Raw genomic sequence first — 24,938 nt, 5'->3', positions numbered from 1 at the left:
AGTTGAAAGTATTCACAAAATCTCTAGAGGTGGACTATTTCAAGTAATTTTTTGACTTGCTTGTCCTTAAATATGGCCCTGCTAATAATTTCTCTGGCTAAACCACTAATAAAGAAAGAGTCCTGGAATATTGTAAGGATGCATTCCATCATTCTTAAAACACATCATGCATAACAAGTGAAATGAATGAACGTTATAATAATTTAAGAGTATTCAAGAAGAGCTAAGTTCAATCCAGAACACAATTTATCGTAGTTCATGTGGCATTTATAATAGCAACACCGTTCTGTAATTATTCATTATACCATCCTCACACCGCCCCTAATGAGGCAGGATAGGAACCATAGATGGAGGGCACTGAATTTGCAGAACATGACTGCGTCACAGAATGAGTCAGTGATTGAATCCAGATTAGAAGCTAGCTTTCCTAACCATAAGTCATATGCTTAGGATACTAGCATCTTTTGTCTTCTATTCAAATATATTGTTTTAAGTCCCTGGTCAGTTGCTAATATTCCAAATTATAAGGAAAAGGTTCAAGCCTGCACAGAGTCAGCATGCTTTTTAATGATTACATAGATTTATCTTTCTTTTTGCATTCTCCCCCCCATCAACTAAAACTATATGCACCATGTATGTGTACAGTTGGCTTCAATAGCCTCTTAACGACTCATAAAAGACATATGTGGAAGTTTATTACTGTAGAAGTCAAGCTGAGTAATTACATGTGTTCATCCTCAATCCTTAAGTGGTGAAGATGAACATCCCCAAATTACATAGATCCACTCCTTGTTGTGGCAGGGATGTGTAGAAGAAGATTCAAAATAAAATATTTTGTATTTAAGAGATCTGGTTATCAAGTTACCTATTTCAAATAAAATGCATCAAATGTAGAAGTACTGCTTACCTGGGTTCTGTCTGGAGGCCAACAGTGATGGATTTGGACATGGCTCTATTGTACACCAGCTTTCCCGGTTTATCTGAGGGAAAAGAAAGAGGGAAATTAAGTCTCAGGCAGTGAAGTAGATAACTAAGTTGCTGCTTAAAATTAACTCTGGACCTATAACACCTTTCCTTTTGCTACAACCCAGAGCGAAATGATCTCAAGAAAAAGAACTTCATTAAAATGATGTTAATGTATGAAGCCAATGAGCCTGTATTCAAGGAAAGCAAATATGAATACTGAGCCTCAGTAAAAAACCAAGTGTGTGTGTGAACAACAGGAGGAAGCCAGCGGACCAAGAGGGTCAAAACAGGAATGAACCAAATCACAGACTATGACAGCCAAACCCCAATTTAATGTCCTAACTCAAAGATCATTGCTGAAACATGAAGCAAATAAAACAAAAAAGAACAAAAGCCTCCGAACAACCCACTCACTCATCTGTTCCTCTCAAAAACTCCAACATTTTGTTATCATACTGATTTACCTCTGCTGTAGCTCAAACCCATGCCTCTTAAAGAAAAAAAAAACATGGGGGGGCGGAGCCAAGATGGCGGAGTAGAAAGACGCATATACACATAGCTCCGAACCCACAACCCATAGAACATCAGTTAAAAGGAACTCACGGCGAATTCTGGAGTAGTAGAGGCCACAGCACAGTGGAGCACAGGAGATTTCTGTTCCAGAGGGACCTGCAAACCTCTCGCAAAAGGTCCGTCGCACTGCGGACGCGGAGCCCAGCCCAGCCCTGCTGCGGCCGCGGCACAGAGAGGAGCAGATCTGAGCGGGCTTCAGGGACGGGATCTCCAGCGGCCACGCGGGTCCCTTCACCCACAGGTGACGGGGGTCAGTGAGAGGGTCTTCTTGGCAGGTCAAGAGGGGAGTGGGGTGCCCCCATAACTCAGGCCCCCTCGGGAGGCAGTAGCTGACGCAGTGGCAGACCAGGGCTCCCCAAGCAGGCAGGAGCCTGGATCCATTGTTGAAGGTCTCTGCATAAACCCCCTGAGAGAACTGAGCCTGAGAGGCGGCCCTGCCCTGACCTGAGTACCTGAACTTAATCTCACACTGAATAGCAGCCCCGCCCCTGCGGAAGCCATGAGGCTGGGAAGCAGCATTTGAATCTCAGACCTCAAGCTCTGGCTGGGAGGATCAGGAGGCGAGGTGGGTGTGAGGAGAATATTCAGAGGTCAAGTCACTGGCTGGGAAAATGCCCAGAAAAGGGAAAAGAAATAAGACTATAGAAGGTTACTTTCTTGGTGAACAGGCATCTCCTCCCTTCCCTTCTGATGAGGAAGAACAATGCTTACCATCAGGCAAAGACATAGAAGTCAAGGCCTCTGTATCCCAAACACCCAGACTAAATACTCTGTGGGCTCAGGCCATGGAAGACCTCAAAAAGGATTTTGAAAATTAACTTAGAGAGGTGGAGGAAAAACTGGGAAGAGAAATGAGAGATATGCAGTCAAAGCATGAACAGCAGGTCAGCACCCTGCTAAAGGAGACCCAAAAAAATGCTGAAGAAAATAACACCCTGAAAAATAGGCTAACTCAATTGGCAAAAGAGGTTCAAAAAGCCAATGAGGAGAAGAATGTTTTCAAAAGCAGAATTAGCCAAATGGAAAAGGAGATTCAAAAGTTCAATGAAGAAAATAGTTCTTTCAAAATTAGAATGGAACAGATGGAGGCTAATGACTTTATGAGAAACCAAGAAATCACAAAACAAAACCAAAAGAATGAAAAAATGGAAGATCACGTGAAATATCTCATAGGAAAAACAACTGACCTGGAAAATAGATCCAGGAGAGACAATTTAAAAATTATGGGACTACCTGAAAGCCATCATCAAAAAAAGAGCCTAGACATCATCTTTCATGAAATTATCAAGGAAAACTGCCCTGAGATTCTAGAACCAGAGGGCAAAATAAATATTCAAGGAATCCACAGAACACCGCATGAAAGAGATCTAAAAAGAGAAACTCCTAGGAACATTGTGGCCAAATTCCAGAGTTTCCACGTCAAGGAGAAAATATTGCAAGCAGATAGAAAGAAACAATTCAAGTATTATGGAAATACAATTAGGATAACACAAGATCTAGCAGCTTCTACATTAAGGGATCGAAGGGCATGGAATAGGATATTCCAGAAGTCAAAGGAACTAGGACTAAAACTAAGAATCACCTACCCAGCAAAACTGAGTATAGTACTTCAGGGGAAAAAATGGTCTTTCAGTGAAATTGAGGACTTTCAAGCATTCTTGATGAAAAGACCAGAGCTGAAAAGAAAATTTGACTTTCAAACACAAGAATGAAGAGAAGCATGAAAAGGTGAACAGCAAAGAGAAGTCATAAGGGACTTACTAAAGTTGAACTGTTTACATTCCTACATGGAAAGACAATATTAGTAACTCTTGAAACTATTCAGTATCTGGGTACTGGGTGGGATTACACACGCACACATGCGCGCACACACACACACACACACACACACACACACACACAGAGACAGAGTGCACAGAGTGAATTGAAGAGGATGGGATCATATCTTAAAAAAATGAAATCAAGCAGTGAGAGAGAAATATATTGGGAGGAGAAAGGGAGAAATGGAATGGGGCAAATTATCTCTCATAAAAGAGGGAAGCAAAAGACTTATTAGTGGAGGGATAAAGAGGGGAGATGAGAGAAAAACATGAAGTTTACTCTCATCACATCCCACTAAAGGAAGGAATAAAATGCACGCTCATTTTGGTATGAAAACCTATCTTACAATACAGGAAAGTGGGGGATAAGGGGATAAGCAGGGTGGGGGGGAGGATGGAAGGGAGGGCATGGGGAGGAGGGAACAATTTGAAGTCAACACTCATGGGGAGGGACAGGAGCAAAAGAGAATAGAAGTAATGGGGGACAGGATAGGATGGAGGGAAATATAGTCAGTCTTATACAACACAACTATTATGGAAGTCATTTGCAAAACTACACAGATTTGGCCTATATTGAATTGCTTGCCTTCCAAAGGGAAGGGATGGGGAGGGAGGGAGGTAAAGAAGTTGGAACTCAAAGTGTTAGGATCAACTGTCGAGTACTGTTCTTGCCACTAGGAAATAAGAAATACAGGTAAAGGGGTATAGAAAGTTATCTGGCCCTACAGGACAAAAGAGAAGACGGAGACAAGGGCAGAGAGGGATGATAGAAGAGAGAGCAGATTGGTGATAGGGGCAATTAGAATGCTCGGTGTTTGGGGGGGGAGGGGACAAAAGGGGAGAAAATTTGGAACCCAAAATTTTGTTAAAATAAATGTCAAATAAATAAATTATAAAAAAGAAAAAAGAAAAGAAAAAAACATGATCACTGAACGAAGGAAAGAAATCAACATTTTTAATCTGTAAGCATTAAAAGTCATAAGCTCTGAATCAGATTTTCAGATGAAATAAACTCACTTAACATATTTATTTTTTCATAACTGGAGCGCTTATGAGTTGGAGGGAACTTACAAGACTTCTGGGCCGTTCCTAAGTAACTACTGTGCTAATTAAGGGGAGGGAGCATTTTATACTACTCACGTGATACCTGTCTGTAGGACTGAATGCACATGCTAAGATAGAATGAAGCATCCAGATGCTCTGGGTATGGTACTACTGCCAACCCAGGACTGAATAACAATGGGAAAATGCTGATTCAACGCATATAATCAAACTGTTTACAACAGTCTGCCAAAATCTCAGGAACGCATAATACCAGCAGAGAAAGGTTTAAAGAAGGCATCAGTACAGGGCTTACCAATGTTCCTTTTACTTCCTGTGTGTAACAAATGTAATTAGTTCAAAATAATAAACTAGTCCTGGGGATGTAGACAAGAAAATAGGCTTCAGTAAAATGGAGGGCACAGACACATATAGAATGCATGTATGTGAAACTGACCCCAAACATTCCTTTCTTTAGCTCTTAAATAATCAAACAGCTCTATGAAATTTGTAGGGGGGGGGGTTGCATATTACAGGGTGCTATTTATCACAGGAGAACTTCTTTCTTAACTCAAAGCAGAAATGGTCAAGTTTGGAGCCGAAACTTGTCCTGGTTCTTGTGGGATGAGTTCATCTGCTAACAAAGATATACATAAATACACAAGGACAACATGGATGTCCACCTGCATGCAGTCTGTAAGACATGCTTACACAGGGCCAAGCTGGGGCTCTATCCCAGGGACTCTTTCCACCACATTGTGAGTCTACAACTGTTTTGTCCCTAAATAGGAACTGCTGACAAAGCGCTACAAGAAATCTACAAAGCTAACTCTCTTCTCCGCTGCCCTGCCTTGTTCTTAGTTTTTTTAAGTCTATTTCTCACTCAAAAGTCATTTTTAAAATATGACCTTTGATGGATATCTTCCCTTTGGGGCCAGTGCTTCCTGTTCCTCTTTTTAAAGCTGCCTGTTCTTACAGTGACTGAGCCAAATGAAATTACGCACTAGTTATATGCAGATATTTTCTTCTTCAGAGGAAGTAAATGCTACTAAGTAAGTGCATGATTCTACTGACCTAACTTGATAAATTAGGAGTAATTTAAAACACTGGGTTTCCCCAGAACCACAGTTTTAAAACCCCCATCTTCTTCAAATGTGACTCATTCTGAAAAAAAAAAAAATGACTCCAGTCTTCATATAGATCAAATTTCCAAATCTGAACATCTGATTACTTTGTATGACTACCAAGGATCCAGAGTGACACCTTTAGTAAACCGGGGGCTTTTCTCCCTTCAGAAGATCCCTCCTTCCTTTCTGGTGTGTGGTGTAGATGACTGAAGACTCTACTTTAGAACTCATACTATAAATCATGTATTGTTTTAAATCCTGTTGAGTAATTTGCATGCCAGCAGATGTTCCCAAATATTCTCCTGTGATTTCCTTCCCATTTCCTACCAAATCATATGCTTCGTTAGAGCAGTGGTCATGTGTTTCTTAACCTTATATTTCCTCTACCTCCTTTGGTAAATGTGCTTAACATAGTAATAGACATTTAATAAATATTTGGATGGATGGACAAATGGATGGTGAATAAATTTTAAGTATCAGTTGTATGTTGGCATAATTCTAATTCCTAGACTACGTCTAGGGAATAAAAGTATTAGCTTTCTTAAAAATAGTCTCCTTTTCTAGATGACAGATTTAGTGACTTAAACATCCTAAACAAAGAAAAAACGCCCTAAAATTGTGTTGAAGTTTCATTTCAGGTTATTGTCCTTTTTTTGAAAAAAAGTAATGTTGCTGTAAATAAATATAATTTTATTGTTATTACAGTTGCACTATTAATACTGCTAAGTTTATTGGCATGCAAGTGTATTTGTTTAAGAAAATTTGATATTCAAGAACTTTAAATTATTATTAAAGAATGACTATTGAGTTATCCACTTTACAAAACTGTATAAAAACTCTGTTACAGCATGTGCAGAAAGTTCTTCAATGCATCTAAAACATGATCTGATTCTCTAAAGATTAATTTGCTCTTAATTCATTCATCCCCACCTCTGGACCTCTGGTAGAGCATTCAGCGGTATAGAATACTTCCTGGGATAAAAAAAAAATCATGGAAATTAAGCCTACTTTCATAATAAAATATGTACCATGAAAGTATTGTTGATAAATAATTTCATATTTACATTTCATTGGGCCACCTCTGACATGTACTAGCTGAGTGACACTAGGTAAAAACAAACAAAACGATCATTGCAGAGCTGCAGATCCACATTGGGAAAGAGATTTTTCTCACCAAGAGTTTCCTACACCAATGAAATTACAGGTCTAGACCAAAAAATAGTAATTTCACATGTAGTATTTCAGGGAGAAACAGAAGGAACATGGAAATCTCACAAAACTCTAGCTCATGTCATTTTATGGAACACAGCTGGGGACATGCTGCCTCGAACCTTCAGAGGCTGCACTGTGAATAAGATGAGAGCAGATCAAAACTGCTGATATGAAGGCCAGATGAAAACAGTCTCTATCTGGGGGTGGAGACGATGGAGGACAAAGGGCTTCCCCATGCTGAACTGAAATCTCCGAGAGGCTTCCTTGCTAACCCCACTTGAACGATAGCCAATAACAGCTGGCATTCAAGGTTTCTAAAGCACTTTACGTATGTTTTCCCATTTGAACCTCACAACAACCCTATGGAGACAGGTAGGTGTTATAATTATCCTCATTTTGCAGGAGAGGAAACTGAGGCTGAGAGCGGTAAGTGACTTTCCAGGGTCACAGAGTTATTAATAAGTATTGGAGGCAAAATGTGAACTCAGATCTTCCTAATTCCAAGACCCACACTCTACCCAGAGTGAAGATGTAAAATGGAGAGTGGTAGGCACCAGTTCTTTTTAAGGCATGTCCAGGTTCTCAGAGTCAAGCCTGACATAGATGATAAGCAGGTAGTAATATCATTAGAGAAAAAATACTTAGCATTTTGTTATTTGATCCCTTCATCTTGCTTTTCTTCATAAAACTACTATACAGCATGTGTGTATATATATGTGTATCTATATATATACATATAAATTTAAAGATAAACATAATTCATTGTGTTTTGACTTTTTTCTTCTTTTCAAAAATCTGATGAAACATTAAGACATCATGGAAGCATGAGTTTATGCCCTAAAACATCAGGCTGCGAAGAAATCTGTATTTGAAGTCCCAGAGTCTGGCATCAAAGTCCAAATACACTTCTCTTAATGCTACACCGTGGAGCATCACCACCTACGGCATGAACATGGAAGGAATGGGGACCACAGATCCTTTTTGGTTTTCCTACTAACCCTAGCAGTTTCTACAACAGTACTGTGGGGACAGAAAGTACTGGATAAATACAGAGAGATAATTCCCACAAAAAGTAGCAGTGTTCTAGAATCCAGTGATGAGCCATGATGTTGGGGACACTTTCTACATCCCAGTCTAACTAGCTCAAGGATTTTAACTGTAAAACGCTAGGGTAATTTAATACGGCACAGCAAAACAAAGGAAAAAACATGCAAGGCAGTCCATGAGACAAGAGGAAGGCTGCTCAGTTGCATTCTAGGTCACATGGGAACCATTAGTGGTGATCAGCTCTCATTTCCCTCTGTCAAATGCAAAGAACTCATCTCTGATGGATCCTTCCACTCCTTTCTATGACTCAGAGGGATTCATGAGGATGACCAGAAGAAACTGAAGGCTCACTGACTTTCACCTTTAAAACAGTCTTCCCTTTTTCAGGAATGGCTAAGTATCACTATTTTATACTCCCAGGTTTTTAACCTTGCTTTCTTCCCCTTCTGCCTCAGAGTACACAGTGGCGATACCTCTAATTGTAAAATGTTTTCTACCCTTCGCCCCAAATCCTCATGTATACATAACCCTGCCTTTTTATATGTTGTACTGCCCCAGGAGAATTTTATAAACTTGAGTGCTGAAATTGCCTCTCCCCACAAACACCCCATTTTTATCCCTAGCAGCTAGCTTAATGAGCTGCATATGGTACACCTTGTTGGATTGGATTTAGTGGAGAATTACCTTAAATCCTAGCAAAGTTAACATTTCAATCTATAGATTTGGAAGGGGCTGTAGAAAATGGGACCTTCTAAAAGAAAACTGTTCTTGAGCAGCAGGAGGCTGGCTTATGACTGTGCCTATATAGAGCATCAGCTTCAATTATTCTAGATATTTTCCTTGGGGACTTTACCTTGCGGCTGGATGTCAATCAATGTATCTGAAACATGATGTAGCTTCCTGATAAGCCTCATTCCCAGGTTCTCCAGTTATTTTTTTAAATGGAAACAGAAATCCTAAATAATTTACTTAAAAGGATTTGATTTCGCTCCTAATGAGAAAAGGGGAAAGAAAAGCGTAAGGGCAATGGGCATCTTTTATGGATCCTGAGAAGGCATCCCTTATTTAATAGTTGTGCAACCATTTGCTCTACTTGCCTTATGAGTAAAATCAAAGTTGTAATCAATAATTACCTTTTTCTGTTTCCTAGGAATCATTTTTATATCAGACTTCAATGGATCTGGGATTTAATTAATTTAGGGATTCCCCTCATCAGGGCAGATCACAACCTTTTCAAACAGCTGTACTTCATAGACATTTCACTTCAATTCAACAAGAATTTATTTCCCTCTAAGGGAATGGGCACTGTGCTAGGGTAAGGCGTAGTCCCTATCCTTCTCCTTAATGCCAATCCCCCTTGAAAATTATAATTCTAAAATGTACAAGCTAGAAAGAACCTTGCTGATCATTGGCTCTAACCCTGCTGTTTTACATACAGAATCAGAAAGTTCCCTAACCTGCCCAAAGTCACCCAACAGGTAACTGACAGGAGACTAGACCATTCCATTACAAGTGCCAGGTTAAAGATATCACTTTAAGGAACGCTACTTATATTTTGGCTCTTTTAAATCTCCCTCAACACTTCAACATATATGATTAATTTTGGGACAAGATCCCAGGGCAGGGATGGGGAACCTGCAGACTTGAGGCCATTTATGGTCCTGTAGGCCCTCAGGGGTGACCCTTTGTCCAAATTCAAATGACGAAGTTAAAGGACCGCACATGAAGACCTAGAGGGCCACGTGTGGCCTCAAGGTCGCAAATTTCCCACATCAGTCCCAGGCCCTCTGACACAAAAACCATGGCCTGGATATGTGTTGTTAGCACTTTATTAGCTATAGTTCAGTTCTTAAGCAACGCAAGGTAGTGGTAGGAAAAAAATAGCAAAAGCAAAAAACATAGCCAAGAACAACTTAGTTCAGCAAATAATCTAATTGTGATCATTTTTCTTTATACTTGTTAAATATAAACACTTCTGTTTATTTGTTGAATGGCTCCATTGTTTATTTATCTGTCATAAATTCTGATAGTATCCGGCACAAGAGAATACACAGCTGTGTGTCCCATGGTAGTTTCACATGAAGAAAAGTTTTATGTTCATATTTCTAAGAAACTGTGGAGGCTAGTCTCTTACTCCTACAAGTATACCTTCCCTTAAGAGTCTTGTAAAGTCCTTTAGCTATTCACACACAAAGACGGCTCTTCATGTTACCTTCCCCCTCCCTGCCAAAAAACTAGAAAGATTTAGGTGGGTGAAGCAGGGATACAGCAGATGCAAGATGAATCTAGTTAACTGTTGATTTAGTTTCCTGAGGAAAGTCTATTATGTGAGTAGCCTGAACACTAATGAAAGACTATACGTAGCTGGAAAAGGAGGTACGCTAGTCATGTAGAACTAGTAATAACAGACGGACAGCCTCTGTGCTGACACTGAAATACTTTTTTTTTTTTAACTTTTCTTTATTTTTCTTGAGGGTTTTTTTGTTCTATGTTTTCTATACTTTTTTTAAAATTATTTTTAGTTTTCAATATTCACCTCCATAAAATTTTTAATTTTCTCTCTCTTCCCTCCTCCCTCTCCAAGATAGAGTGCAATCTTATACAGGCTCTACATGTACATTCTTATTAAACATACTTTCACATTAGTCATGTTGTACAGAAGAATTAGAATGAATAGAAGGAACCATGAGAAAGAAAAAACAAAATAAAACAGAACAAAAAAAGCGACCAAATAGTATGCTTTAATCTGCATTCAGACTCTACATTTCTTTCTCTGGATGTGGATGGAATTTTCCATCATGAGTCTTTTAGAGTTGTTTTAGGCCTTTGCATTGCTGAGAAGAGCCAAATCTATTAGAGTCAGTCACTGCATAATGTGGCTGTTACTGTCTACAAAGTTCTTCTGGTTCTGCTCATATATACCTTTCCAGGTTTTTCTGAAGTCTGTCTGCTCACCATTTATTATAGCGCAACAGCATTTCATTACAATCATATACCACAACTTGTTAATCCATTCCCCAACTGACAGGCATTCCCTCAATTTTCAGTTCTTGGCTACCACAAAAAGAACTGCTATAAATATTTTGGTACATGTGGGTCCTTTTCCCATTTGTATGATCCCTCTGCAATACAGAACTAGTAGTGGTACTGATGGTTCAAAGGATATGCATATTTTTATAGCCCTTTGGGCATAGTTCCAAATTGCTCTCCAGAATGATTGGATCAGCTCACAACTAGTATCCCTGAAATATTAAAGGAATCCAAGGAAGGCTTCCAGTATCATACATAAATCCTCTGTGCATGGACATGAATGACTTGGGGTAAATAGGTAGGGAAGAAATTTACCTGTACCAGAAAATACTCATAGGAACATGAAATTAGAACTAGAATGGTCCTTAGGGCTAATCTACCCTGACCCTTCATTTTATAAATTATCAGTAAAAGGCCCAAGACTGTGTAAGCAGCAAAGGGGAGAACCAGATTTCAAGTAAGATCCTCTGACTCCAAATCTTGAGTTCATCTTCACTACCCATACTGCCCTCTCCATTCACCAAGCTAAGGGTTCTTCAGCTTTCTCCAACACTCCCTTCTCCCCCTCCCCACTAGCATGTACACCACTGCTTTGTTTCTGCTTCAATCTCTCCTCTAGGCCTCCTGGTAGGTAAGTGGTGTTATGTCAGCCTTCTTGCATGCCTTAAGAAAGGGCTGCTCCTCTTTGCTGCTGCTCCTCCTTTCTGTCTGACCCCAATCTTCATCATCCATGCCCAGAACCCCAAAAACATGAGCATCTCCTAAGGCTCCATCCTCACCTACTTTCTCTCTTCATACTAGTGATCTCACCAGCCCCCAAGGGTCAAGATTATTATCTTTATACAGATGACTTTCAAATCTATCTGTTTAGACCTAATCTCTCTTCTGAGTTTCAGTCCTATGTCACAAGCTGTGTCACAATCTTCGGTTAGACATTCCACAGGTATCTGAAACTCAGTATCTCTTAAAAAGATCTCACTGTCCCTTCTAACTTGTCCTTTCTCTGTATTTCTGCTTCCGTTGAAATTTAGCACTATCATTCGGGTGACCTTGATTCATAACTTCGAAGTAATTCTTGGCTTTTCCTCTCCCCTCCATTTCCTGTTTCTAATATATCACAGCAGACAACTCATCTATCCCTGTCTCTGCACTCATAACCACCAACTTGATTCAGGCCTTCAACATCTCCTGCCTAGAATATTGCGATAACCTTCTAATTAGACTCCCGGTTTCCATTCTTTCCATTCTCTATTTCATTTTCCCTTCAACTGCCCAAGTCATCCTTCTGAAGCATTATTGTGGCCATATCACACTTCTGCTCAAAAACTTTCAATTGCTACTTATAAGATTCAGGATAAAACAAAAAGCTTCTGAATTTGGCATAAAATCCCTCGTACAATCTGGTTAAGGCCTAACTTCCCTGGGTTATTTCATTTACTTCAGGCACTCTACGTGCCACTCTTGGTATTTCTTGAACTAAGCATTCAATCTTCTACTTCCAGATCTTTGTATAGGCTAGAAAAGGCACTATCTCCTAACCTCTGCCAGTAAGGATGCTTAGCTTAGCATGTCACTGAGTATGGGAAGCAATTCTTTATATACCTAGTTATTCAAGATCTGTCCCTCATCACATTATTGTGTATATGCATGCTGCATACCCTTAGAAGAATGTGAGCTTCTTAAGGGTGGGGCCTTCTCATTTTGACTTTGTATCCCTGGTACCTAGAACATAGTGGCAGTGGATGGGGACCTGAACTGTGATTTCACTGGTATAGGGAACTCCGAGACAGGGAAACTTTCTTCACCAATGAAGATCAGCACTTTATCTGCAAGATCTGCACAGAGAACTGAAAATGGAAGTGACTGGCCTAGGGACAGAGGCAAGAGGCTATCTCTCTATCCACTATGCAACGCCACTTCTAACACAGACGAGACACTTCACAGATGCCTGTGTAACTGAGTTGGACTCGCATCCCCAATGGGACAAGCTTTAATAGTGTCTTAGCAGAGTAGAAACTGAGACTACTTCACTAGAAGATTACTGACCAATCAACAAACCACACTTCCCATTCTACCTAGGATGGGGTTCTCAATCTGGAGTCCCTGAACTTGTTTTTTAATATTCTGATAACTGAATTTCAATTTAACTGATTTCTCCTTTGCAATCCTACATATTTATTCTAGGCATTTAAAACATTCTGAGAGGGACTCCATAGGCTTCACCAAACTGTCAAAAGGGGTCCAGCACACAAAGAAGGGGCAGCAATGAAAATCCGTGGCTTCTCAGCTGAAATCTAAACAGTAATAACTGACAGATACACACACATCAGGTTTGTAAATTATCTTAAATATTTTATCTTAATGATCCTCACAATAATCCTCTGGAAGAAATACTATAAGTAATAATATCCTTGTTTTACAGCTGAAGAAAAAGATTCTGAGAGAGAAATCAAGGGACTTGCCCAAGGACACTCTGCTAATAAGGGTCTGGGCAAGGTTTGGCCTCAAGCCTCACTGACACCAAGTAACCTATCTATTCCACTGTGCCTCCTCTAAAGAAGCAGTTATTCGTCTTCATTTTGAATGTCCCCAGTACCCTAGGAATTCACCAAAACAACTTGCACCAATTTCTGTTTTAATCTGAAATTTCTGGCATTTGCTTAAGAACTAAAGTTTGAGACATATAGAAAAGCTGTACAGAAAATAGAAAATGAGTTCTAATACTAAGTCAAAAGCTCCCTGGTCTGTTCCAGTATAACCCACTGAATAATTCTAAACAGATTTTTGGTGCATGACAGAATACTGGATGCTTAATGAACCTTTATTAGCCTTGATCTTGTTCTTTTTCCTTCACATTCCCTGGTGCGAAAAAAGACATTTTTAATTATAAATTTAGACAAGGTCTGAAAACATGCTTTCAGAGCCATGGACAAAGGTCCAATAGAATATGGGGATCAATGTGGACTCTTGACAAGTTGGATCCTGACAATCAAAAGGCATCTACTTGAAATTCAGAGCTATTAAGGAAAAAACAAACTGGAGCACTAATCAGTACATCAGGTTACTCTCAAAATGAAAAAAAAGTTTCACTGTGCATGAAAGCGAGTTTTATTCCCATTTACTTTTAGCAGGCCTAAATTTTTAAGTGTGAAAGTATAATAAAATACAGATCCCCAAATGACTGATGTTCCCTGGATAATAATACTAGCTACTGCATTCATCCCTATCTACTCAAAGTACGACTACCTTCCTTTAGGCCCTCATCACCTCTCACTAATTCTAGTCCAATGACTTTCTAATTTGTTGTCCTGCATTCAGTCTCTTCCATCTCCAATCCATTCCTCATGCCAAGTGCCAAGTGATTAAAAAATCACAAGTTCAACCTTATCACTCTCCTTACTGAAAAAACTTCAATAGCTCCCTATTGCTTCTGGGCGAAATTACAAAATGCTCTGGTATTAAACCCCTTCACAATTTTGCTCTAAGAGCCTATCCTTCTAGACCAGTGCTGCACAACACACAGCCTGCCAAAGGATTTTGGCTGGCCCTCGAAAAATATAGGGTTGCCACTGTACACTCTTGTTTGTCACATGACCCACGACAATCAACCACTGTCAATCTGTCTCTAGTCTAACCTATCTGTGACCTGAAGAAATTTAGCTTATTTTAATTTTAGTCCCTACCTACTGCCAAGTTGTGCAGGTCTGTTCTAGACTGAGTACACACTATTCCCCCTCATATACCAGTCAAAGTGGTATATCTGCAGTTTTATGTACATAATATTCCATTTCCCACTGCCATGATGTTGAACAAACGGTCCCCCAAGTCTCAAATGCTTTTCCTTTCCCTCCATGTTCTCTTGGAACCTCTATCTTCCTCAGTTCAAGTATCATCTTCTGTGAGAGGCTTTTTTTTTTCCTGATTCTCCCAGTAATTAGAAACAACCAAGTAGGGCTCAATGTATTGGACCCGGAAATAGGAAGACAGGCGCTCAAATCCTGCTTCAGACACCTACTAGCTGTATGGCTGTGGGGAAAGTCACTTAACCTCTGTTTGCTTCAGTTTCCTCATCTGTAAAATGGGGATAATATTAGCATCCTACCTCCCAGGGTAGTTGCAAGGATCCAACATGATAACAATCATGAAGTTCTTAGCACAGTGCCTAGCACATACAGAAATATTAGCTAACAGAGATCTACACCACAAAATCATGGTGGGGTGTATTTACTTCCTTATTTATCAACATGCTATATAGCTCTCTGAGGACAAGGACAAAGGCAATGTCTTTGCATGCCCTGAATTTTATACAGTGCCTGATCCACAGCACTGGTTTAATGAAATCACCTGTGTGATTTCACCAAGTACATAGCAAAGTATAAAAAGAACAGACGATGACACATGGGGCCAGTACCCTTACTAAAACTTCTCTTCTGTTAAGCATGGATTTTCTTTAAAGAACCTAAATAGATCATAAAACTTTAGTTAAGTAAAATGTATTTTCTTCTTATAGTCAATAACTCAGGTGACAAGAGGAAAAGCAGGAGACTCTTTGGTATATGACCAGTGACTGCCAAGAAACAACATCAGAGTGCAAATGGTGGCCAAGCAACAAGAGAACAGATTCTGCGTGTACTCTGGATGGAAAAAATGTCAAGGCCTGTATCAGCATTTTCAGCCACATCCTGCATGTATGGATGGCAAAATCAAGGGCATTAAATGTAACGTGAAGAATAACCAGACACTGTGCATGCTGCTAAGCTGTTTAAGAGATACAACCTGCACACACCAAACACACCTGCCCTATTTTAGAACTGCTGATGTGGTAGATAAATTTGCCCCAACCTCCGGTTTTCTCAACAACATCCTATCTCTGGTGTTTACTTTAGATATTCTCAGATTCTCCTCACTCACTCAGTTCTGCCTTTGCATGTAAGTTGTACATTTAACTTTTACCAAAGCTACTTCACACATACTCTTATTTTATTTCAGCTACCAAAACAATTTAAAGTCGAGAAAGCACGCTAATGGGCTCCAACTACGGCCTGTTCCAGCATTAATTGGCCCCCTTTCATCTAGAGAATCAACATACCACAGGGAATAGACCTGGCATCAGGAAGATCTAAGTTCAAATTCCGACTTTAACCAATGGTAGCCGCATGCTGCTGGTAAGTCACTTCATTTCTCCTTTTTTCTTAAATGGAAAATAAGGGTGCTGGATGAGATGCCCTAGAAGGTCTCCTGCAGCTCTAACTCTAGGATCTTATGATCCAAATGCTGATCTACTCCTATATCAATACAGGTTGCAAAATGACAGTTTTATGTTTCCCCTTTCCCTTAACTTTTCCTACCAGGAGATTGTTGATAGTTTTAAGGAAGGATTCTACAGATCTGTGAACGGATTAAAAAACTGTCCTGGCTCTACCAGTGTTAACAAGTAAAACTTTAAGGATAAAGATTTTAATTACAAGCACCACTAGTTTGGTTGACAATATACCTAGAGCACAGGTCTGACTCTATCCCTCTCTAAGCTTTCCCTTATCTCTATTAGTGAAAGTTATCTCTCCTTTGTCTTCAATTTTTTAAATGACTTTTATATTTAGGTTAATTATCCACTTGAAGTTTACTGTAGTATATGAAAAGAAGTGTTACAGGTCTAAATCTGACTTCTGCCAGATTGCTTGTTCAGTTTTCCCAGAAGTTTCTGTCATACAGGGAGTCCTTACCCCAGTAAGTATCCTTGGGTTTACAAAAGACTATTCTACTATGTCCCATAGATTCTGGGTCTAGTTCACTTAATGTGTTCAGTTGATTTACTTTTCTATTTTTTAACCAATACCTTTTTCTTATTAGGACTGCTTTATAAGATAGTTTGAGGTCTGGTACTACTAGACACTTTGCTCCTCTTTATTTTCTTTATTTCCCTTGAGATGTTTGACACTGTTGTTATAAGTGAACTTTATTATTTTGTCCAGATCTAAAACAAAATCCCTTGGTTGCCAGATTGGCATGATACTCTATCTGAAAACTAATTTACGCAAAATCTCTAGTTTCATTTCTATTGGCATGGCCCAAAGCCCAACCTTTCATGGTTCCCTAATAACTTCTAAAGGGCAAGTATTCTTAATCTTTTTTTGTTTCAAGGACTCCAGTAGTCTGATGAAGACCATGTATTCATTCCCAGAATGTTTTAAAATGTGTAATAAGATACATAGAATTATAAAGGAAAACAATTATGCTGAAATTCAATTACCAAAAGTGTAAAAAACAGATTCATTAGTTCTTAAGAATTCTTGCCATAGGAATAAGATACAAACATCTCAATCAGGCATTTGACTTTCCACTTCTGAGCTCTCATATCCCTTTCCAGATTTATTTCATCCTATTACCCTACCCCCACACACATCTTGTAGATTCTGGCCAAACTGGATTGGCTGATGACAAAGTCAGTATCTACCACTGGGTCAAACTGAACATGGTGAAATAAATGTAAAGCCTTACTTACACTGGGTTCAAAAAATCAATTTCACAAATACAAGACAGATTAAGTTTGACTAGATGACAGTCCATCTTTTTATAAGCATTTGATAAAAGACCAAAAAAAAAGCTAATGTGGACTTGGACTGCATTATAAGAATAATATTTAAACTAAAGAGCTAAGAGCCCTACTCCACTCCGCCCAGGTCAGATCCTCTTGAGAGTACTGTGTCCTAGTTAGTCACCACATTTTAAGAAATACACTGATAAACTAGATAGCAATCAGAGGAGGGCAACTAAAAGGTGAAGAAAAAGGAATAAGAGTGTATATGGTGCCTACTATGTGCCAGGCACTGGGCCTTAGCACTTCTTAAAGTAAGTGCTATTATCACTCCCCCCTTTACAATTGAGGAAACTGAGGCAAACAGGGTTATGTGACTTGCCCAAAGTCACACAGCTAGTAAGTGTCTGGGGTCAAATCTGAACTCAGGAAGATGAGTCTTCCTGTTTCCAGGCCTGGTGCTCTCTATCTACTATCTCTCTCATGGTGAGGTGCCTTGGGCACATGCCAAGTGTGTGTATCAACTGAAGCAACTGATGACGTTTCTGTAGGGATGAGACAAGTTGAAGAGACAAGTCTTCAACTACGTGAAGGCTTACCAAGTAAAAGTAGGATTAATTTCTCCCCTTTCCACAGACTTGGGCCCTGGGGGCAGAAACAGGAGAAATGAGATTAAAGTACTGGGTTCCTGCTGCCTGAATGTCTTTAAGCAAAGACTGGATGACTGCACGTCAGGCATGTTACCGAAAGGGATTCTTATTCAAATGTGGGTTGGACTGGATGACTTCTGAGGATCCTTCCATCTCCAGAGGATATTTTATCTCTAAAATGGAAGTAATAAAACCTGTACTACCTTCTTCACAGTCCTAACATGAAATGAGTATTTTGTAAATGTCATGTGGCCAATGTAAATGTGTATTGTTCTTGCTGTTATTATTATAAAAGACTAATGAAGAGTTAGTATATAAAACATGGAACTAGGGCTCTTTCAGGTTCCAAATCCCCATGATTTGGCCAGATTTATATGTATATACTTTAAGCCCAGCTATCAAACTTCAGAGACATAACAATTATCTATTTCTCACCAATATCCACGTTCCTATCATTTTAAAAACAGAACTCTTTGCATGGATATGCAGAGGGAAACTGCATTTCATTTCTGGCACTTAGACAATTTCAGCTACTGTTTATATCTGAACATCCTAATAACAATGTTCATGGTTACACCCAGTCTTTCCAATTGCAGGCCATTTTTACTTCCTCTGTGATAGCCTCGGGTGATCCAGACAAGAGTCACAGTTCTGAATAAAAGAAGGGCAGAAGAACTTTTCATCCAGACGAGAGTGCCAGTACTTGAGTCATAGGCTTTTAAGTGAATCTGATCTTAACTGAACGGTTGCCTTATGTTCTTACCTGACAAGCCTTCAAGTAGTGATATAATATACCTTTGAGAGAAAGTATGTTTTCTTTTTAAGCAGGGCATGACAGCTTGGAATAAGAATAAACTGCTGGACATAAAACCCAAGAAGATCCGAATCCTAGCTGAATGACCCTAAACAGGTCACTTAACCTCTCTGAGCCTCAGTTTTCTCATCTGAAAAATAGGGGTAAAAATATAATCTAGCTCACAGGGTCACTGTGTCAAATGACATGTTATTTGTAGTTTTTGAAAACCGTAAAATGGTATATAGCATTAGCTATAAGCAAATGTGTCCTTTCTCAAGAAAATGTCATTCAAATTATCAGTAAAGGAAGTGTGGCCCACCCAAACTGACACAATGGATGGGTGGATTCTTCTCTTTTGTAAAGTTTTCATCCCACACAAACCAAACAGTTTCAATCCTTACAGGTAATCCAAATTACGACCTAGAATACATATAACAGATAAATAGATCATCATCAATACCATGAAAAAGGCTTTTCTACTAAGTGACCATATATAAATGGTCCTTTCCTAAATATTTTGCATAATCATTCATGGAGGCAAAGTCCTGAAAATAAAGATATCTACAATATTCAAATAAAATAGATCAAGGAGCCTAATCATTTTCTTTTCAATTTTTTTGAAAAGGAGGAATGGGGGAGGGAATGACTGTCTTCTGGTCACAAACTTTTAGCCAGCGTTAGCTTACCAAAGACAAGTGAGAAAGGGAATAAGCACTGAAAGCCAGCTTTCAAAGTTAGTTTTGCAGTCATTTGAGAGAAAGGAGGGAAAGGAGAATGGCAGCATAAAACTAGCTCTTCTGCCAATTCAGACTGGCTAATATCCTACACCTGGTGCACGTGCTTCAGGTTGCTAATCTCTGATTTATGCCATTGACTGAAGTCAATCCTCAACCTACCCTGATTTGTCTCTACTGCCCATCTTCTTTGCTCATCCCATAAATTGCTGAAGCCACACCACTGTGCCAAGTCAGTTCACTACAAACTCCTATTTATTGGGCTCAAATGGCTCCTCCTACTGCACAGCAGCACCTTGAGTGCTCAATTAGCTCTGTTCAGTTCCCTTACTGTTGCACCTTTTCCCTCAAGACCTTAAAGCCCCTTCCATTAGCTTTTCTCTTAGCACAAGTCCTCGCTTCCCACTTACTAGGGATAAAAACAGAGGCTATATCTTCTTAGACTTCTTTGCAAGATCATCATCTATCTCTTATGTCTTTAGCGTGGATGTTCTCTCAGTCTCTAAACTGAGCTCTCACCTCTTGTTTCTCTACCTGTACTTTCCTGGAAATCTCATCAGATTCCAAAAGTTCACACACTCCTGGAAAGATGCTCCCAAATCTACATATCTAACCCAATCTCTAAGCTGAACAATATCATCAACTGCCTGCTGGATTCTTCCACTTGGATGTTCAGCAGGTATCTCAAATTCAAAATGGAGTTCATTTTAGTCCCTCCTACACTTCTCACTCCAACAAATATCCTTACTTTTGTTGAATCAATCACCATCTTCCCGGTCACTGAAGTTCATAACTTTCAAGTCATATGTGCCTTTTCTCTTTTTCCCAATTCCAATATCTAATCAGTTGCTAAATCTGGTTGAATCTATTTTCACAGTATATCTAACATCATTTTTTCTCCATCCACACAAGCAATAAGTGTGTCATCACTTCTTGCCTCTACTACTGCAACAGTCTCTTAATGATCTTCCTGATTTCAAGTTTTTCTCCTTCCAAACTATCTTTAAATAACTACCAAAGCGATATTTTTAAAACATACACTGCCTACAGGAAATGTGTCCCTCATTGCCAAAGAAGACCATACCATCAGAGAAATAATGACATGACTTGCACTTGACTTTGTTTTGAGTGAGGGAGGGCTGCGCAGGTCACCAGCCTCACTTCTCCTGCAGAGCCATCTGAATCCAGTGACCAGATATTCATCAAGATGACTGGAGATGACCCAGGATGAGGCAATTGGGGTTTAAGTGACTTGCCCAAGGCCACACAGCAAGTGAGTGTCTCTGAGGTGAGACTTGAACTCAGGCCCTCCTGACTCCTGCACTGGTGCTCTATCCACCGCACCACCTAGCTGCCTTCTAAAGGAAAACATACAAACTCTTTAGCCTCATACCCAAGGTCCTCTACAATCTAGTTTCTACCTTTCTTTCTACTCTTATTTCAGAATATTCTCCTTGATCAACTACAAAAGAAACTGAAATACTAGCAGCCATTCTTCTAACTCAACATCCTATTTTCCTCCCCTACATTCATTAGCAATATTCCCACTGATATGAATCAATCTAAGTTCTCATCTCCACTTCTTAGAACTGTCATTTTCCTTCAAAAGGCCCTGCTTAGGTGCCACCTCCTCCATCAAAGCATTCAATGATTTCATCCTGCCTCTGTTCTCCCTCCTATATTTCTCTTTACTATATTTCTTTGTACATGTGTTATGGTGCCTCTCCCCAAGTAGGCTTAATCTGTTTTGTGCAGGAAAAGTTTCATTCTGGCAAAAGTAAGGCCAAAGTATGTATTTTTAGGATCAGTGAAGAAGGCTAGATGTTCAAGTAAAATCATCAACTTTCCTCTGATCAATCTGAAAAATATTCATAAAAGAAAGAAAGGAAACAGCTTAACAAGAGAAGAAGGACTATGATTCCATTTTTCAACACTTTGGAAAAGGTCCAACTCTATGAGTGGAATCACTGGACAAACACGATTTGACCAAGTCACCTGTGAACAAGTAGGAGGTGACAAGCAAGGGGTGTAAGATAAGATAAAGAAATGGCACAGTTTGAGGTACCTCTGTGAAGGTTTTGAAGTGTAGTTTTAAGATTCTGACCCCAATTCCTTTAGGGTATTATTAGGAAAGGAGTAGTGGTATGGTGTGACCCAAGTGACATTCTGAGAACCAACGAAATATATGGCTCTATCCCCATTCAAAACACACCAGTCACAAGCAAGACGAAACCTTCTCTCTGTCACATGATGCTTATGAATCTGTATCATGTTAAAAATATTTGAGAATGAAGCTGTAAAATAAAACTATTACCATAAAGGTGACATTTAACAGAATAAAGCATGAACTAGAAGTTTAGGCAGGCTGCATATGTGCTTCTTTAAGTTTTGCTACCTTTTTTAATACAGGATACTGATACTGTGAGGGATCTGGAGGAAGGTGAGGAAAAGAGTAAATGGATGAAGGTCTAGATTAGACTTTATTAGATTACCACCAAAACCAAAAGAATTTAAAATACTAAAGAAATCATTCTGGAAACTTTGTCCCCAAAATTATTGCATATGATACTTAAAGGCAAATGATAGAAGAAAAGGGACAATCAAGAGCTCTGTCTCTGAAAGCAACAGATTTATAACCAATCCATTCCAAAGGCATTTTGAAAAATATGTGTAACTGGGGAAGCATACACTTCATCACAACCACAATTCTGCTCAATTACAATTAGTAACATTGCTTCCAGAGAAGGGAAGGGCCCTTTACTGAATAAATTCTTAGTTTTCATGTGACTAATTTTAAGACAGGACATAGATCATGAATTCTTCTCTTAAGACTCTTTTGTGCTTGGCCAGAACGAGCTGGCACTTTATATATTTTTAACATTATTTCACACGCAGTGTTCCTTGGTGTATGTCTAGACTGAGGAACTTTGGCTTCACATCTAAAAAGAAAATAATTGAGGAAAATAAGTCAAGTACTAAAAATGAGGTTCCATCAAAAGCATTACTCAGGCAGATGCAAAAGTATTAGATGAGGTTTCAGAGAGGAAATCACATTTCACAGAAACTAAAGTGAATAAAGCTCTGGGAATATATATAATTGGCAAGACACAGGCTGATCTCAGCACAGGTCTGGTAAGTAAAAAAAATAATTTGGCAAAGTTTATGGGAAAATAAATTATATTACTGTACGCTATATCAGACCATTCTCCTATCCCCATATAATTTCATCCATCCTCTCTAACGAATTGAATGCTTCACTAACTCCGGCCTCTCCATGCTCAGGCCTTCACCTCAAGTCTTCCTTCACCTCAAGTCTTCCTTCAATGAATAAGCAAACAAAAACAAAAATCCAAGACAGACAATTAGGTTGAACAACAAACTGAACTAATCATCTTATTACCTTCCTGTCCAGATACTGAATCAACACCTTTGCCTTCTTTCCCCCTCACAGCAGACACAGTTTATATATAAGCTAAGGTACCAAAGTAACTTCTGGGTTTTGTGAAGTCGCTTGGCAGGTTTCCAAGGTCTTTCTACTGTTTTGCCAAGAAACTGTTTAACTGGAGAGTTCCTTTGGTGGAGCAGCATTCCCAGGCTGCCATCTTACTGGCTGGTGGAGTCTTTACTAATTTTAGAATCATGGATGCCTCCCTGAGCCATTAGCCATCCTACAGCTCATCCCTACCCAAACTCTGAAACACCATGCACAACACACAGAGCAAATAAAAAAGCTATCGATGAGTCTGACGCTTGACCTGAAAGCCTGCCAAACCAAGCAGAAAGGTTCCTTTTACTACCACCCATACAAAAAAGAAAGCCTACAAATAGTCTGAAAAGGGAAATATTCTTTTTTTTTTCAGCTAGCAGAGAATTACTTTAGGAAAAAAAGAAAACTGGGGGGAGAGGGAAAGACAGGGAAGAAACATCATACTTAAAAATGGACATCTTCCAATGGGGGTAAGAAATGAAGTATATGCATGTCCTGTAGGCAAGAAGCAACTTTAAATGCATAAAAAACTGAAATAGTTCACTGTTACTTCTCAAACTCTTCTGGTTTCTGATCAGATAACCTATCCTAATCACACCCCTAAACTTGGCCTTACAGATTCATCACTTCCACTGAGTATCTTAGGTTTTCAACAGAAAGAAGATAAAAAGGAAAGGAATTAACTTACAAACCATTTGCTAGGGAAGCTTCAAGCATGATATATACCATACCTTCAACAAGACCACATCCACTGTCCTGTCCACCTTGGAGATGTCACATAAGCTGTAGCGCCTCTTATGTCGTTCATACATTTTTTCCAAATGGAGGAAAGACAGGGAAAAATCCAAGCAATACACTCCACATTAATTCCAAGCACCACCCCTATGGGGGAAAGCTTCAGATTTCTCACAAAAATGATGGGGGAACCTTTGCTCCAAAGTAGACTCCAGCTCAGCAGGAAAAATAAAAATAAAAAACAATACTCCAAGCCCCAAAACAAACAAAAATATAACCCTTAAACAACAAACAAAATAAATAGAGGAAAAAATCAAACCGCATTGGCTAGCTGTTAACTTTCCACCTGTAACAAACCACAAGGTCGGTCTGTTTTTACTTCATAGTAAACACATAAACACCTTGTAAAGATGTAAGTTGAGAAAAATCCTGGTTGAGAAAAAAGTGCCCGCAGTTCCCATTACAAGTGATCAATCTGCTTAAAAAACAAAAGCTAAAAAAGCTACACATGATGTCCAACACTGAGAAAGGAAGAGAGAAAAAGCCCAATGCACGCAATAAAAATGTAACACAGTTGCCAGGAACATTTAAAAAAGTATCTTAAAATGTCCAATACAAAATAAAAAAAAGTTTTGATTTTCTCATTAAATCCAGTTGTGGTCTCTTAAAATGAAAATCATTCACTTTTGAACTAAAATAAAAAAACCCAGGAAACTCTTCTTCTAGTAAAGATTTCTTTTCAAGTCTGTCTCCTGCTTGCTCACCAGGCTGTAGGGATTGGTTTTGATTTAAGTTTAAAATTTCTAATGACAGCACAGTCTGAAAGGAAAAAGGAAAAAAAAAGACCACTCCTTCTCCTCCTGCTCTCCTCCCACTCCCTTCTCCAAAGGACGTCACTACTTGCCCTTTTCAGCTCTGCACTGGCAATGTTGGAGGTTTGAGAACTTAATTGCAGTTGTGGGAACATGATTCATCTTTAGACAGAGAAGAGAAAAACAAGGCTTCCTTCTCCAAGCAGCTTCCTCCTCCTCAGGCAATACCCTTTGCATACAGCTCTGTCTGAAATCACAAGATGGGATGAACCTACTTTGACTCTTTTGGAATAGGATGATGAGGGGGATCCATATTTCATATACTTATACACTATTACGCGGCACTCATTCAACCCACTAAGCAAAGAAAAAC

General features: G+C 39.2%; 1 protein-coding gene and 1 long non-coding RNA gene across 5 annotated transcripts in view; one reads left to right on the top strand and one right to left on the bottom strand.

The window, feature by feature from the left end:
- The window catches only part of AKAP13 (A-kinase anchoring protein 13), a 150,650-nt gene that overhangs the window by 94,193 nt on the left and 31,519 nt on the right, over nt 1-24,938 (bottom strand). For 2 of the 4 annotated variants that reach the window (XM_072617554.1, XM_072617575.1), the window contains exons 1-2: nt 23,750-24,559; nt 908-980 (exon numbers count right to left, since the gene is read on the bottom strand). In XM_072617554.1, coding sequence (XP_072473655.1) covers nt 908-980; nt 23,750-23,830 — 154 coding nt within the window. In that variant the 5' untranslated portion in view covers nt 23,831-24,559. Of the gene's footprint in view, nt 1-907; nt 981-23,749; nt 24,597-24,938 lie in introns of those variants that run through there. The other 2 variants (XM_072617565.1, XM_072617586.1) reach the window with 2 other exon arrangements.
- On the top strand, nt 15,892-18,208 carry LOC140509761 (uncharacterized). Its single transcript, XR_011968906.1, has 2 exons — nt 15,892-15,981; nt 17,988-18,208. It is a non-coding gene; the product is annotated as an uncharacterized lncRNA (long non-coding RNA).

This window comes from Notamacropus eugenii, chromosome 1 (assembly GCF_028372415.1).
Source record: "Notamacropus eugenii isolate mMacEug1 chromosome 1, mMacEug1.pri_v2, whole genome shotgun sequence".
In the NCBI taxonomy this organism is placed as follows: Eukaryota; Metazoa; Chordata; class Mammalia; order Diprotodontia; family Macropodidae; genus Notamacropus; species Notamacropus eugenii.
This window is presented reverse-complemented; position numbering and strand designations above follow the sequence as displayed.